The sequence below is a fragment of the Crinia signifera genome, chromosome 9, assembly GCF_055691185.1.
Source record: "Crinia signifera chromosome 9, ASM5569118v1, whole genome shotgun sequence".
In the NCBI taxonomy this organism is placed as follows: domain Eukaryota; kingdom Metazoa; phylum Chordata; class Amphibia; order Anura; family Myobatrachidae; genus Crinia; species Crinia signifera.
Window position 1 is genome coordinate 20,516,440 of NC_139225.1, and position 17,245 is coordinate 20,533,684.

At 46.9% G+C, this 17,245-nt stretch overlaps 2 protein-coding genes across 3 annotated transcripts in view; one reads left to right on the forward strand and one right to left on the reverse strand.

Moving 5' to 3' along the window:
- Positions 1-888, forward strand: part of LOC146037300 (caM kinase-like vesicle-associated protein) — an 85,091-nt gene extending 84,203 nt beyond the window's left edge. The window contains exon 11 of the mRNA XM_083161352.1: positions 50-888. Within this exon, the coding sequence (XP_083017478.1) occupies positions 50-298 (249 nt within the window). The 3' untranslated portion in view covers positions 299-888. The remainder of the gene's footprint in view (positions 1-49) is intronic.
- Positions 889-5,904: 5,016 nt separating this feature from the next.
- The window catches only part of LOC146037301 (metabotropic glutamate receptor 6-like), a 70,265-nt gene continuing 58,924 nt past the window's right edge, over positions 5,905-17,245 (reverse strand). For both annotated transcript variants that reach the window (XM_083161354.1, XM_083161353.1), the window contains one exon: positions 5,905-8,556. The gene's annotated coding sequence lies outside the window, so the exon portion shown is untranslated. The remainder of the gene's footprint in view (positions 8,557-17,245) is intronic.

The window sequence follows — 17,245 nt, forward strand, 5'->3', positions numbered from 1 at the left end:
GTCAGTAATGGAAACGGACTGAGTTTTGTTGTCTCTCTGCCAATTACAGAAAGCCATCCGGGTTACTACGTTCATGCAGCGACTCCGAGCTCCAGAGGGTACTGCCGGGCGACTTCCGGTCACCCCGCGATCGTCCATGAGCGTGTCCCACGAGGTCACGGTGGAAGCCTGCCCTTCTCCGCAATCCTCCCCTTCTGAACTCAGCGTTCCGAAAGCCGACTGGAACCCCAGCAGGACCCTGCAAACCTCTGAGAGCGGAGGACCTTTATCTGGGCAACCAGAGCATGCCGGGCCTTAGTGCCTACTCGAACCACCTGGCACCCTGAAACCAAAACAATGCCCACTCCAAGGCAAGTGTCTTGCTTGCGAAACCAAAAGTTGGCACAGACCATTGATTAAAAACATATTTATATATGACTCTGGCAGAGATTAGAGACCGTGCAGTTGGGGATACAGGACCTAAGTTAATTAAGGGGAACACCGGTGATGCTTCAGGTTTAAGTAACCAGGCGTGAGAGGACAGGACTTCTGATTGGACAGTGGCCCCCGGGCGAGTGATGATTTGCTAATTATTTTCTCTTTTCATGGTCAAACGTTTTATAAGTAAAGTCAGTCAGGAGAGTTAGTCCCTCTACATAGAACACACAGCGACATTTCACTGACAGACCCACCCACCGGAGGCTGAGGCCTAGTTCTGAGTAGGCGAGCGCTTGTGGGGTCTCTGGTAGACCCACTGTTCACGCACCAACACCAGTCCGGGTGGGATCCCGCTGCATGTCATCTGCATGTTTATATGTTTTACTTTGAAGTGTATTCCTTTACTCCGCCACAGAGGCCGGTACCCTGGCGGTAAGGAGATCAAACCAATAAAAAAAGACCAATAACCAACCATGTGTGCGTCTTTACCGCTACCAAATGGAACATTTGTACAGGTGACTCGTGTTATTTCCTGATGATTTTATACGTGATACGGTCATTTGGTCTACAGTGTGATGGTCGACACCATTAGGTCGACATGCTGTAAGGTCGACATGGCTTTAGGTGGACATAGCTTTAGGTGGACATGGCTTTAGGTCGACATGGCTTTAGGTGGACATGTGTCTAGGTCAACATGGGTTAGGTCATAAGGTCGACACATGCATTAGGTCAACATGGGCAAGGTCGACAGTCAAAAGGATCGACATGTTTTTTTTTACTGTTTTTGGAGCCGACGTGCCTACAGGCGGTATTTCATGCCCTACCATACACTAAGGTGTGGAGGGAGAATAAAATAGTGGGCCGAGCATAGCGAGGCTCGGTGCCCAAAGCATGGCGAGGGGACACGGTGCTACGTTCCATTGTCCATGTCAACACGACATGTGCCGACAGGTGGAATTTGATGCCCTACCATCCACTAGGGCGTGGAGGAGAACGTAGCGAGACATGCGAGGGGACGCGGTGCTACGTTTTAGTGTCCGCTTTGGCTGAAAAAAAACAGTGAAAACACCATGTCGATCTTTTCGCTGTCGATACCTTGATCGCGTCGACCTAATGCGTGTGTCGACCTTATGACCTGTCGACCTAAACCCATGTCAACCTAATGACCTGTCAACCTAAACCCATGTCGAACTAATGTTTGTCGACCAACATGTTGTAGACCAAATGATCCACACGCTTTTATACATAAATGTGTAACTGTAATGTGTAACTGTGCCTGGCCAACCTGCAACTCTCCAGCTCTTCTGAAACTGCAAGTCCCAGCATGCCCCGCCAGAGTTTTGCAAGTATGCAATGCAATCATTATAGCAGGGCATGCTGGGATGTGTAGTTTCACTAGATGCACATGAAGGCAGCAGCGATAGCACTAAAGTCATAATGTGTTGCCTTATCAAGCATGGAAAAGGACGACACATGAAAAGATCGACATGAGTTTCCGCGTGAATGTTAAAGTATGAAAAAGTCAGAAAAAGTTTTTAAAAAATTGTGGGGAAAAAATTAAGTTGACCTTTTCATGTGTCCACCTTTTGCTTCTGTCAACATTTTATCAGTGTTGACCTAGTACCTTGATGGCTAACCTTGACACTCCAGATGTTGTTGAACTACACATCCCAGCATGCTCTGCATCAGATTTAGCATGGCCAAATGGCAAAACTGAAGCAGAGCATGCTGGGATGTGTAGTTCAACAACATCTGGAGTGTGAAGGTTAGCCATGAAGGACCTAGTGTATGTTGACCTTTTGGTAATACCGATCTTTTGCATGTTGACCTGTTGGTGTCGACCTATCATTTGGATCCCTCAACGGACAGAGCCAGAGTCCTTTTATCACAATGAACGTATTGGTGTGGGCTGCATGCATTTGCGTTATACCAGGACCGCTCATCCTTCCTGTGACTATAGGGGGTTATTCAGATCATGCTACTTATGTAGTCGCTGGCCATGTTTTCTGGGAGTGTCAGGGTAAACGGGCAGGTGTCATAGTTGCCAGATCATCCCTTTAATAAGCCCAACATATAAATTACACAGGTTCTTGACTACTTTTCAGTAGTTGGTATGAAAATTAGTCAAGAACCTGTGTGATTCAAATGTGCGCTTATTAACCACTTGAGTGGTATGCCTGAAAATTTCTCGGGCTCAGCTGCGGGCTGTCCCGGGAAATTTCCGGGCATACCACTGAAAATGAAGGTGTGCGCCAGTGGTGTCAAGGTGTGCACCACTGGCGCATCACCTGTCCGGGCACCCCCCCCCCCTTCCCCCCTAGTGGCCGCTCTGCTGTCCCCTCCCCTCAATCCCCCTCACCTCTCAGCTCCGGCGATTGTACGCCGGAGTTCCCCTGCCCCCGCCGCCATTAGTTCTAGTGATTGACAGGTGGCTGGCTCGGGGATGTCCGGGGCGGCTCGGGGGGACTCGGGAGAGTTTAGGCACCCGAGTTCTCCCGAGCTGCCGCGAAACATCCCCGGGCCTGCCGCCTGTGTGATCGCACTGACAGGCGGCTGGGGCAGCGGCGGTAGCGGAGCTCCGGCATACTAACGCCAGAGTGAAGGTGAAAGGGGAGGGGGAGGAAGGGGGAGCGGCCTCTGACGATCTGTGGTGGGTTTTGCTGGGGCAGGACAAACTTTGCTGGGGTAGGTTTGTCCTGCCCCAGCAAAACCCACCACCCAAGGGGTTAAAGGGGATGATTTGGCAACTATAGCAGGTGTGTGAGGGAAAGTCATGTGACATCACCTCTGGCCCGGATCAGCCTGTTTCTATCGCAGCCACTGAGTAAGTCCTGGGCTAGGCACAGACTGCATACACTGGGGAATCATTCCATGGTGCGCGGCTGTTATCTGGGAGTGTCAGGGAAACCGCAGGTGTGTGAGGGGAAGTCATGTGACGTCAGCTCCGCCCCTGATCAGGCTGATTCTATTGCAGCCGCTGAGTAAGTCCTGGGCTATGCACAGACTGCGCACACTGGGGAATCATTCCATGATTAGCGGCTGTTATCTGGAGTGTCAGGGAAACTGCAGGTATGTGACAGGAGGTCAGGTGATGTCAGCCCCGCCCCCGATCAGCCTGATTCTATCACAGCCACCGAGTAAATCCTGGGCTACGCACTGACCGTACACACTGGGAAATCAATCGATGGTGAGCAGCTGTTATCTGGGAGTGTCAGGGAAAGCACAGGAATGTGACAGGAAGTCATGTGATGTCAGCTCCACCCCCGATCAGGCTGTTTCTATCGCAGCCACCGAGTAAGTCCTGGGCTACGCACTGACCGTACACACTGGGAAATCATTTGATGGTGATCGGAAGTGAATGGATTTGCAAGGAATCACCGAACCAGCTAATCACAGATTAAGTGCCCGGAGCCCCATGGATGGTAATGGAGGACCCGGCATTTCAAAAAAGCACCTACAATAACAAGTATCTGTAAATTGCCTGGATATAACTTCTGGAGTGCAACATCAGGGCGATGCCAGGGCTTTTTGCTTCTGCTTCTTCCCTCAACAGCTCTACTCTATCTGATGTGGTCTCCTTGCTGGTCATGTGACATCAGAGCAGATGGCCAGGGGGCGTGTCTGCTGACAAGAGTAAAGTACCAAATGTTCTCTGCTTGCAGCATCATATATCATGTGACTGTGGCTGCCATGGTTACAGAGCAAACTATATCACTGGTAGTTACTTAAACCGTTAAGGCTGCAAAAGCAGGATTTTGTGCTTGGAAGATCATGAAGACACCAAAGTCACTTTTGTTGACTGTGGGGAGATGTTCTAAGCCCTGGAGAGTGATAAAGTGGAGGGAGAGAGATAAAGTAACGACCAATGAACTCCTAACTGTCATTTTTCAAACAAAGCCTGTCTCAGCAGTTGGCAGCTGATTGATTGATACTTTATCTCTCCCCAAGCCGGCATACATCTCCCCTCATGTTCATTTATTAGTGGGGTTTTTTTCATTGAGAGATGTTGAACCATAAGACGAGGAATACACTTCCACAATTGCCCACCTCTGGTATATGGGGTTTATAGTTCGTACCTGTGTCCAAAATGTTGCTCTTCTAATACACAGGTTCTCAAACTCGGTGCTCAGGACCCCACACAGTGCATGTTTTCCAGGTCTCCTCACAGAATCACAAGTGAAATAATTAGCTCCACCTGTGGATCTTTTAAAATGTGTCAGTGAGTAATGAATGCACCTGTGCACCTGCCGGGTGACCTGGAAAAGTGAACTGTGTGGGGTCATAAGGACCGAGTTTGAGAACCCTTAGTTTAATAAAAACAAAAATGAAAGTACAAAAAATACCCCATGCAATGATAATCTAACAATACACCGGAGAATCGTACAGTAACATTACTGGTCCAACGCAGTCATTGGAATCATAGCTAATCAGTAAGCGCATTAATAAGCCATAACCCTGCAGATGCCGACACCGGACTTTACCTCTGAGACACAAAATGAGCTATAAAGTCATTAAATCGGCTGGTTTGATGTCAAGGTCGTTAATGTAATATATGCCACAGATTAGATTTCTGTCAGACTACACAATTCAAGCTGGAACCTCAAAAGTGCCTGCTTCTCCCTGTAATATGTTAGGTTCTTTCCAGTCCTGAATTTTGGCCTAATTCAGCATCGATCACTAATCAGCAAATGTGCATAGATGCCCGGAATTAGCACCAAAATTCTAATAGGTAGAAGCAGTTTGACTGACACGAAGGCGTCGTTTATGGGCGGAAACCGGGAATTTTCTGGGTAAGTTTTAAAAAATACAGGCTACCCAGGTGTTTTTGAGGAGGGTCCTTGACGTCAGCGATGACCACTTCCACCTGTCTCAGTCACAGTTTTGTGGCAGTCTCAGACCTAATCACATTTGCACAGACGGCAAAGTCTCTTCAATGTTCCGGGATTTGCGTATGGATCTGCGAATGAACAGCGATCTGTGATACATTCACAAATTTCTTCTTAGATGGACAAAACCATGTGCACTGCAGGTGGGGCAGTTGTAACATGTGCAGAGAGAATTAGATTTAGTTTTTCTTCAAAGTGAGATCTATACTGCAGTGTAATAATAAAGCAGCCAGTATTTTCCCTGCACAGAAACAAAATAACTCACCAAAATCTAATTCTATCTGCACCTGTTACATCTGCCCCCTGCAGTGCACATGGTTTTGTCCATCTGAGAAGGAATTTGCCTCTAAGAGTGAACTAGAATAAGGCCCTAGTTTTCAAAAATAGGCAAGTATGACTTACCATAATGATGGCATACAGTATTTATCCCTAGCAACTAGGCCATGTGCCAAGATAATGTATTGCAAGATGATAACGGAGAGGATGTAAACAGAAGGGAAACAATGGCATCTCTACTGAACTAAGAGCTAGTAAAACCCCTTGGCCCCCCCCCCCCCCCAATTACCCCACACGTCGCAGGGAGTACTGACAGATAAGACACGTGAGAATAGACTGTTTATTTTTCATCCCCCCTTGGGAGAGACTTTCCACTGATAATGAATAATGCTCCTATAAAGTCCATCTAAAAATATATATTTTTTTGTATTTTTTTTTTTCCAGGAATCGGAATAACTTATTTATTGGGTAGGAGGAGAGAGGGGTAATTGGGAACTTGGGAAACTGGCGCGGTAGCGACAAGGGATGCAATGAACAATGGCTTCCAGCACAGGCTGTAAATGCATGGTGATGGATTGTAAAATGAACATTATGACCTATTACTTGCTGATGGGCTGCGGCACTCTCCGACGTCCGCAGGGAGTCATGTTAGCTGTTGTATTATGGAAGAAGAGAAATGTTGGGACTGGTAGCAGCCGGCCAGAAAGCACTCACGGAGGCCCTGTGGCTATATTACAGGCGGCACCTGGTACATCCATAACCGCACAAAGACGGCAGCAATAATACCGATGATGGATGAGACAAGCTGGAAGAAAACCTTGTTACTTTATGTAATATACAAAGAATTGTAACATTCCATTTAGCTGTTAAATTAGCACAACTCCTTATGAACCAATCCGTACCTGGCTTTTGTCTAGTTATACAATGGTAGCGGGTCTCTGATTGGTTAGTAAGGTTTTGTGCTAATTCTGCACCCTAAATGCATTGTTAGTTAGTAGCCCTTTTGTGTAGGTTTGTCAGTAATAAAGAAGAACTGGAGAAGGGGGTAAGTGATGTTGGACAGGAGGTGAGGGGTTAAGTGATGTTTTCATGTAACTCTGGCAGGAGGGGGGTTTTGTGGTGTAATGTAGGACACTGGCAGGAGAGGGCTTATGTGATGTCACCTGGGAGTCCGGCAGGAGGAGGTTTATGTGATGTCACCTGGGAGTCCGGCAGGAGGAGGTTTATGTGATGTCACCTGGGAGTCCGGCAGGAGGTAGGTTATGTGATGTTACAGGGGACTCTGGCGGGAGGTAGGTTATGTGATGTTACAGGGGACTCTGGCGGGAGGTAGGTTATGTGATGTTACAGGGGACTCTGGCGGGAGGTAGGTTATGTGATGTTACAGGGGACTCTGGCGGGAGGTAGGTTATGTGATGTTACAGGGGACTCTGGCGGGAGGTAGGTTATGCGATGTTACAGGGGACTCTGGCGGGAGGTAGGTTATGTGATGTTACAGGGGACTCTGGCAGGAGGTAGGTTATGTGATGTTACAGGGGACTCTGGCAGGAGGTAGGTTATGTGATGTTACAGGGGACTCTGGCAGGAGGTAGGTTATGTGATGTTACAGGGGACTCTGGCAGGAGGTAGGTTATGTGATGTTACAGGGGACTCTGGCAGGAGGTAGGTTATGTGATGTTACAGGGGACTCTGGCAGGAGGTAGGTTATGTGATGTTACAGGGGACTCTGGCAGGAGGTAGGTTATGTGATGTTACAGGGGACTCTGGCAGGAGGTAGGTTATGCGATGTTACAGGGGACTCTGGCAGGAGGTAGGTTATGTGATGTTACAGGGGACTCTGGCAGGAGGTAGGTTATGCGATGTTACAGGGGACTCTGGCAGAAGGTAGGTTATGTGATGTTACAGGGGACTCTGGCAGGAGGTAGGTTATGTGATGTTACAGGGGACTCTGGCAGGAGGTAGGTTATGTGATGTTACAGGGGACTCTGGCAGGAGGTAGGTTATGTGGTGTTACAGGGGACTCTGGCAGGAGGTAGGTTATGTGGTGTTACAGGGGACTCTGGCAGGAGGTAGGTTATGTGATGTTACAGGGGACTCTGGCAGGAGGTAGGTTATGCGATGTTACAGGGGACTCTGGCAGTAGGTAGGTTATGTGATGTTACAGGGGACTCTGGCAGGAGGTAGGTTATGCGATGTTACAGGGGACTCTGGCAGGAGGTAGGTTATGTGATGTTACAGGGGACTCTGGCAGGAGGTAGGTTATGTGATGTTACAGGGGACTCTGGCAGGAGGTAGGTTATGTGATGTTACAGGGGTCTCTGGCAGGAGGTAGGTTATGCGATGTTACAGGGGACTCTGGCGGGAGGTAGGTTATGTGATGTTACAGGGGACTCTGGCAGGAGGTAGGTTATGTGATGTTACAGGGGACTCTGGCAGGAGGTAGGTTAAGTGATGTTACAGGGGACTCTGGCAGGAGGTAGGTTATGTGATGTTACAGGGGACTCTGGCAGGAGGTAGGTTATGTGATGTTACAGGGGACTCTGGCAGGAGGTAGGTTATGTGATGTCACAGGTTCTTGACAGAAGTATTGTGGCAGGACTGGGTTATGAACCAGGATACTGTTTTTGTGTACGGTTGTATCAGGATAATGATTCAGGCAGGAGAAGGGTTAAATGACCATATGCTGGGTTACGCCGGGGAGGCAGGGGCAGACGTAAGTGCTGTGTTCATGCTTCTACCAGGAGAGGACTTAATGGTGCTGCACACGGCTCTGATACGGGTAGCGTATAACTTATACTGCGCAGAGTGTTCACTGGAGGATTTCCGAGATTCTGTCGCGCTGACAAGTGCTCCCGTGGGCTCCCAGTGTGTCTGGCAGCGCTGACGGTCAGGTCCTGGAGTGCGCAGCCTGGGTACATCCTGTGCTACAGAGCTGCTGGTAATGCCACCTCACCAGAGGTGCCAGACATCATGATACCTGTGGGTGTAGAGAGGACATCAGTTGTGCTTAACCTTATACAAAGTATTGGCGAGTAGATTGTGGTAACTGGTGCACATCATACTTGCCTACCCTCCTGCATTCTGCAGGAGACTCCCTGAAATAGCAACAATCTCCCTCTCTCCCTCATTAGTCTAGCAATCTCCCTCATGTCACCTAGCCCACATTACACTGTTACATCATAGTTACCTCCCCTCCTGCATTCTGCAGGAGACTCCCTGACATAACAGCAATCTCCCTATCTCCCTCATTAGTCTAGCAATCTCCCTCATTTCACCTAGCCCACATTACACTGTTACATTTTTGGGAAAAAAAGAATGAGAGATAGATACATTTACATTGAATCATCAGCACCATTTCCCAGCACTTTACCAAGTATAGTAGCTCTTACTAACTGCTTTGGGGATCATCTACATTTGGATAGAAGTCATTCAAAAAGATTCCTCTCAGATGTAGCAGTGCACACCCACGCTTCTAGGTGCCACGTTCACAATCTCTTTTCACAATCTCTCCATATATGGAACTAGACACGCCCTTTGGGTGGAGCATGGCACGCCCCCTCAATGGGGCGCTCTGCAAAATTCTATTACCAACTATAATCACCCTGAAACTAGTTTTCAAAAGTAGGTGCACCCTCACATTGCACTCTCATACTACGCCTTACATTTCCCGCCAACACTGCCCTCTATCCTGTCCATAATGTCCACTGTTCCGGTTACCCATTTTTCGGGGGTTATTCACGTTCATCCGCCCTACACGGCTTGCAGGGGGGGGCGGAGAGCGTAGGGCTGCCCCATTTCCATATGGGAACGCCCAGCGTTACATTGGCGTTCCCATGAGAACACTGGGCGTTCTCATGGTAATGAGGCAGTGATGTGGGTGTGGGGGGCTAGCAGCTGACATCACCGGATGTCACCTGTCCGTCTATATCCGTCCCAGCGTGCACGCATATGGAAGTGACCATTGAAAGATGTGGGAGGTTACCCGTGGCATACGAATGGATGTTTAGCAGCCTGTGCGGGCGAACTCGTGCTGCGAGGGGGCGGGGCACTGAGACCCCAGGGAGGCGGAGAAACGCGTCACATCACACTTTTTCGCTGAGCGTCCATCTTTCTGTTGATCACACGGGATCCCCCTGCCTGCCTGCTGATACCATCACCCCCCAGAAATTGGTCAACCCGCACAGAAGCCCTGAGATCCAGAGTCTGCATTACCAATAAGGGCTACAAACGTATTGAATTGTGGTGACTAACAACACGGCCGGTACCGGCAGAACTCGCCCGTTTATTTCAAAAATATTTTTTTTGTCTGGCCAGACAAGAGGATGGAGAGCATTTGCCTCTACTCTTCATTAGTGGACATATTTTATTTGAATACTACTAACCAAGGTCGTAACTACGGTACCATAGGTGCAGGAGGTGCAGCTGCTATGGGGCCCAGAGCTGAAGGGGGCCCATTTTTGCTGTTTAAGTAATATGTTTTACATACATTTCTCACCATCAGTTGCTAAATAGGGGGCCCTTACAAATGTTTGCTATGGGGCCTACGAATAGCTAGGTACGCCTCTGCTACTAACATCGAATCAAGGTTGAACTAACTACCTCTGTATCCAACAAATCCAATTATATGAACCCTACAGGACTAACCCTATTAACCACATAGGATTAACCCTATCAGTTCACTAATGAAGCTAGGAATAATACTATTCTTTTCTTTTAATTAATCATATATAGATATAATAATTTTTTTATTTGTGTCTTTTTATACATGTTTTGTGCTGTAATTTTCACTGGCCAGTGTGTTTTAGTATAATAAATAGTTTGTTTGGTACTTGTTTCCTAGCACGGCGCCCGCGATTTTGATTGTATTGATCGGGTCGGAAAAATCGCGTCAATCGCATCGCATGCCAACCAAATCACATGCGATGCGATCAACGCGATTTTTACATTGGAATCAATCAATAGCAAACCCCCCTGATGGGTGAAATGTCCGCCGCATTGTTAACGCCACCCCACTATTGACGCCAACCCGAAGCGCGGCGAGTGGACGCGCATAACTTCACAGGTATACGCGTCCCCTCGCGGGACTCGCTGCGCGCCCCACGCTTCGGGCTCGGTGGCTCGCTGCGCTCGGCACACTTTATAAAATCAACTCCACGCCGACGTGGATGTTGGGGGTATGAAAAGGACGGAGGACGTGTACCGCCGCCGCTCGCCACGCTTCGGGTTGGCGTCAATAGTGGGGTGGCGTTAACAATGGGGGGCATTTACCATACTTTATACCCATGAGGGGGCGTATACAATGAGAAAATGGCCATATAGGCCCATTTCCCATTGTTCCCTATGTAAAATCGCATTGATTTTACCTTTAAAAATCATTTAACATTATTCTCTATGGGAAAATCGCGTTGATCGCGTCGGTCGCATCGCGGGCCATTATAATGGCCCGCGATGGACGCGATCAACGCGATTTTCTCTTTTACTGGCAAATAAACTGGTGATTGACAGAAAATCGGGTCCATCGCATCGATCGCATGCCTTAAGTACCTTAAACTTAAGGCATGCGATGAACCCGACGGGCACCGTGCTAGGAAACAAGTACCGTTTGTTTTATTATTATAGATTGTTTCCAGCGCGTTCTATGTTTTTCTTTTTCTAATATTTACTAGGATGCAACAGAGAAATGTCAGAATGGGAACCCATAAGGTCGGCATACAAATGGTCGTCATTGGCAAAATGTCAACACACGCAGAAATTTGATATGGCTATGATCGACATATGAAAGGGTCAACATGAGTTTGGGGGGGATTTTGGTCATTGGGGTCCAAGTGCTTATTTGTCGATATTGACACAAAAAAGTAAAAAAACTGCATGTTAACCTTTTCACATGTCGATATTTTCTGTTTCGACCTTTTCCAGTGTCGACCTTGTGTGTGTTGAACTTTTGGGATTTACCTAATATACTAAACCCGGTCTGTTTTTATTTATTTTTTCATATTGAATTGTTGTGTTTCAACAATGTTTTTTTTTTTTTTTTCTGTGTGGTGCAATGGCCACTTGGTGGCGCTATATACCGCGAATAAAACCAACGGCTGGAGGCAGCCTCCTATCACAGCCCTAGTTGTATGTACAGAGCTGCACACAAATAACTTGGCGTCTACACTACAGAAAGATGTGAGAACTTATATATATATATATATATATATATATATGTGTATTAGAGATGAGCGGGTCAGGATCTCCGGGATCCGGCAGATCCGAATATCGCGATCCGAGTCTGGATCCGAGCCGGCTCAGGAGTTCCCGCCTAAATTCCGGACCGAAAACGAGGCAAAACGTCATCATTGCGCTGTCGGATTCTCGCGGGATCTGGATTCTATATAAGATGCATGCGCACCCCGCCATCTTCACTCCAGCATAGGAGAGGGAAGAGGGTGGTTGTGCTGTGTGCTGTGCTATAATAATAATATATTATTTTGCTGCTGCTCACTCAATTATGGTCTGCAGGGGCTGCTGTAAACAAGTCCAGTGTACAGGGGCTGCAGTGGCCAGTGTACAAGGGGCTGTACAGGGGCTGTGTTCAGTGTGACAGGGCTTGTGTCCAGTGTGACAGGGCCTGTGTACAGTGTGACAGGGTCTGTGTCCAGTATACAGGGGCTGTGTCCAGTGTACAGGGGCTGTGTCCAGTGTACAGGGGCTGTGTCCAGTGCACAGGGGTTGTGTCCAGTGTACAGGAGCTGTGTCCAGTGTCCAGGGGCAGTGTCCAGTGTACAGGGGTTGTGTCCAGTGTGACAGGGCCTGTGTCCAGTGTGACAGGGGCTGTGTCCAGTGTACAGGGGCTGTGTACAGGGGTTGTGTCCAGTATACAGGGGTTGTGTCCAGTGTACAGGAGCTGTGTCCAGTGTACAGGGGCTGTGTCCAGTGTACAGGGGTTGTGTCCAGTGTACAGGAGCTGTGTACAGGAGCTGTGTCCAGTGTCCAGGGGCTGTGTCCAGGGGAAGTGTCCAGTGTACAGGGGCTGTGTACAGGGCCTGTGTCCAGTGTGACAGGGCCTGTGTCCAGTGTGACAGGGCCTGTGTCCAGTGTGACAGGGCCTGTGTCCAGTGTGACAGGGCCTGTGTACAGGGGTTGTGTCCAGTGTACAGGGGCTGTGTACAGGGGTTGTGTCCAGTGTACAGGGGTTGTGTCCAGTGTACAGGAGCTGTGTCCAGTGTCCAGGGGCTGTGTCCAGTGTGACGGCTGTGTCCAGTGTACAGGAGCTGTGTCCCGGGACGGTGTCCATTGTCCAGGGGCTGTGTCCAGGGTAACGGGCTGTGTCCATTGTCCAGGGGCAGTGTCCAGGGGCTGTGTCCAAGGGGCTGTGTCCAGTGTGACAGGCTGTGTCCAGTGTAAAGTAAGAAAAATAAATAAAAGTAATAAATAAAATAAAAACACACTTTTGGAGGATGATGGAGGAGGAAATAGTGGGAGATCAGCAACCTGATAGAAGTGCTGAAGCTTCTAACACCAGTCATGACAAGGCCGATACCTCTTTGTATTTTTTGCTCTTTGGAGCATTTCTCCTTTTTTGGGATAGTTTATTAAACTGCCACCCTGTCTGCCCCTGCAGTGCCGCTCTGCTTCCAAGATGTGCCAGGTTGGAAGTGTAAGGTCCACATGTATGTGATGCCCACTGCTGTCGCTTAGCTCAGTCATCCAGCTACCTCGGAATACCCTTTTGGCCCAACTACAGTAAATGAAAACAATTTTGTAAGCTGTGAAGTGATCAAAATTTACTAGAAATGAGTGGAAACTAATGTTATTGAGGTTAATAATACTTTAGGGGCAAAAACAGGCCCAAATTCTGTTATTTTAGCCATTTTTAGCATTTTTTCATAAAAATCCAGATCCAAAACCAAAACCCACAAGGGTGGTTTTGCCAAAACCAATCCAGATTCAAAACACGAAAGGAGATCCAGATCCAAAACCCGAAAAAGTGGCCACCGCACATCTCTAATATATATATATATATATATATATATATATATATATATATATATATATATATAGTCATATATATATATATATATATATATATATATATATATATATATATATATATATATATATATATATATATATACATATATATATATACATATATACATATATATACAGTATATATATATATATATATATATATATACAGTATATAATGAACCAGAATGTGTGTGTGTGTATATATTTTACATGCTGCGTTGTATAGAGAGGGGGGTGTTTAGCAATAATGAAAGGAAATGCTCAGATTAGGGGGCAGTACAAATGTAGTCTGTACAATTTTATTCTCTGACCAAGCATTTGATTAATACTATGTGTGCATTAATCGCACAACACCCACACAGTATTCCCGTTATCTGGGCACACATTATAATGTACACGTGCTACTTTCAATGAAGACAAGACTACCTTCATCACGACCAACAGTCTCTCTTCCTCAGTGACTCTCACACTGCTGCCTAGAAGAGTCTCTATTACACAGTGACTCTCACACTGCTGCCTAGAAGAGTCTCTCTTCCTCAGTGACTCTCTCACCGCTGCCTAGAAGAGTCTGTCTTCCTCAGTGACTCTCATCGCTGCCTGGAAGAGTCTGTCTTCCTCAGTGACTCTCACACCGCTGCCTAGAAGAGTCTCTCTTCCTCAGTGACTCTCACCGCTGCCTCTCTCACCGCTGCCTAGAAGAGTCTGTCTTCCTCAGTGACTCTATCGCTGCCTAGAAGAGTCTCTCTTCCTCAGTGACTCTCTCACCATGACCTAGAACAGTATGTCTTCCTCAGTGACTCTCATCTCTGCCTAGAACAGTCTCTCTTCCTCAGTGAATCTCTCATAACTGTTTAGAAGATTCTGTCTTCCTCAGTGACTCTCTAACCATGACCTAGAACAGTCTCTCTTCCTCAGTGACGCTCACACCTCTGCATAGAACAGTCTCTCTTCCTCAGTGACTCTCACAACACTGCCTAGAACAGTCTCTCTACCTCAGTGACTCTCACACTGCTGCCTAGAACAGTCTAGTCTGTCTTCCTCAGTGACTCTATCATCACTGTCTTCCTCAGTGACTCCCTCACCGCTACCTAGAACAGTCTCTCCTCCTCAGTGACTCTATCATCGCTGCCTAGAACAGCCTGTCTTCCTCAGTGACTCTCTCAACGCTGCCTAGAACAGTCTCTCTTCCTCAGTGACTCTCTATCGCTGCCTAGAACAGTCTCTCTTCCTCAGCGACTCTATCATCACTGCCTAGAACAGTCTGTCTTCCTCAGTGACTCTCTCACCGCTGCCTAGAAGAGATTTTCTTTCTCAGTGACTCTCTAACGCTACCTAGAACATCTCTCTTCCTCAGTGACTCTCTCACCACTGTCTAAAAGTGTCTGTCTACCACAGTGACTCTATCACCATGACCTAGAACAGTCTCTCTTCCTCAGTGACTCTCTCACCACTGTCTAGAATAGTCTGTCTTCCTCAGTGACTCTCTCACCATGACCTAGAACAGACTCTCTTTTCCTCAGTGACTCTCTCATCACTGTCTAGAATAGTCTGTCTACTTCAGTGACTCTCTCACCATGACCTAGAACAGTCTCTGTTCCTTAGTTTTGGGGGTAGAAGATTGGTGAAACCACCAACTTCTGTTTATAGGAGGCGCAGCTAAACCCAGAGCAAATAAACACAATTGGTATATATTCAAAAATACAAATTTATTTTCCACATAGCATAAAACAATTATTTGAAGTGCACTTCTTAATAAAAATGGACAAACAAGACAAACTACATATAACATATAATTGAATTCATGTTGAGGCTATAAATTTAACTAATGAGGCTTTGGTAATTTAGGCTTTTGCAATGTGTATGAGGCAATGGATATAGTTACCAGTCCCGCATTTCAGAGAATCAATCTCATCTGTGACCATATATTATGGTAGTTGGAAATATTTCTCCCTGGTGTGCTCTTGGCAGTCTTCTCCTTGTGGGGTATAGGTGCCCCCTTTCCTTATATCCAACAGGACTCCACACTCCCAGGCTTAGATGTTATTTAGGGTCCATAAACCAGTCACAGTCTCTGTTAGCCCAATGGCCATAGGTATTGCGATATCAGCGGTTCCTGGCAATAGATAAGAGGCTTACATACGCGTTTCTCCGCCTCTGGTGTGTCGGCGGCTTCCTCAGATAAGCCGCCGACACACCAGAGGCGGAGAAACGCGTATGTAAGCCTCTTATCTATTGCCAGGAACCGCTGATATCGCAATACCTATGGCCATTGGGCTAACAGAGACTGTGACTGGTTTATGGACCCTAAATAACATCTAAGCCTGGGAGTGTGGAGTCCTGTTGGATATAAGGAAAGGGGGCACCTATACCCCACAAGGAGAAGACTGCCAAGAGCACACCAGGGAGAAATATTTCCAACTACCATAATATATGGTCACAGATGAGATTGATTCTCTGAAATGCGGGACTGGTAACTATATCCATTGCCTCATACACATTGCAAAAGCCTAAATTACCAAAGCCTCATTAGTTAAATTTATAGCCTCAACATGAATTCAATTATATGTTATATGTAGTTTGTCTTGTTTGTCCATTTTTATTAAGAAGTGCACTTCAAATAATTGTTTTATGCTATGTGGAAAATAAATTTGTATTTTTGAATATATACCAATTGTGTTTATTTGCTCTGGGTTTAGCTGCGCCTCCTATAAACAGAAGTTGGTGGTTTCACCAATCTTCTACCCCCAAAGCTTCCCTCCAGAGGACCACAAAAACCTCTGAAAATAGGGGGCTGCAATCTAAACCCAGATTAAACCCTCCCTTCTTGAAAAAGATATAATAAACTGATATCATCAGCGCTTCTGTGTGGCATATTGTCACAAAAACCTATCCTAGATCTGTTCCTTAGTGACTTTCTCTACAAAGCTTAGAAGTCTCTCTTCCTCAGTGACTATGGCACCACCAGCTAGAACAGTCTCTCTTCATTATTGACTCACTCTAATGCCTAGACCAGTCTCCCTTTGTCAGTTACTCCCTCATCACTGCCTAGATCAGTCTCTCTCCATCAGTTACTCTCTTATCACCACCTAGAATAATCCTTCCTTATCAGTTATACTCTTCACCACCTAGAACAGTGTATCTTCATCATTCCCTCTCCCATCACTGCCTAGAACAGTCTCTCTCTATTTGTCACTCTCTCATCACTGCATAGAACAGCCTCTATTCATCTGGTACTCTCTAACCACCACCTAGAACTCATCAGTGACGTATCACCTCCTAGAACAGTCTCTCTTCACCAGTGACTATAGCACCACCAGCTAGAACAGTCTCTCCTTCTAATGCATAGCACAGTCTCAGTTACTCTCATCACTTCCTAGAACGGTCTCCCTTCATCAACCACCCTCTTATCACTGCCTGTCTAGCTTCATCAGTGACTTCCTTATCACCAACTGGATCAGTCTCTCCCCATCAGTCCCTCTCTCATCAAGGCCTAGATCAGTGTCTCTCCATCAGTCCTTGCCTCATTACTGCCTAGTTCCTTTTCTCCCCATCAGTCACTCTCTCATCACTGCCTGATCAGTCTCTCTCCATCAATCCCTGTCTCATCACCGCCTAGATCCGTATCTCTACATCAGTCCCTTTCTAATCCC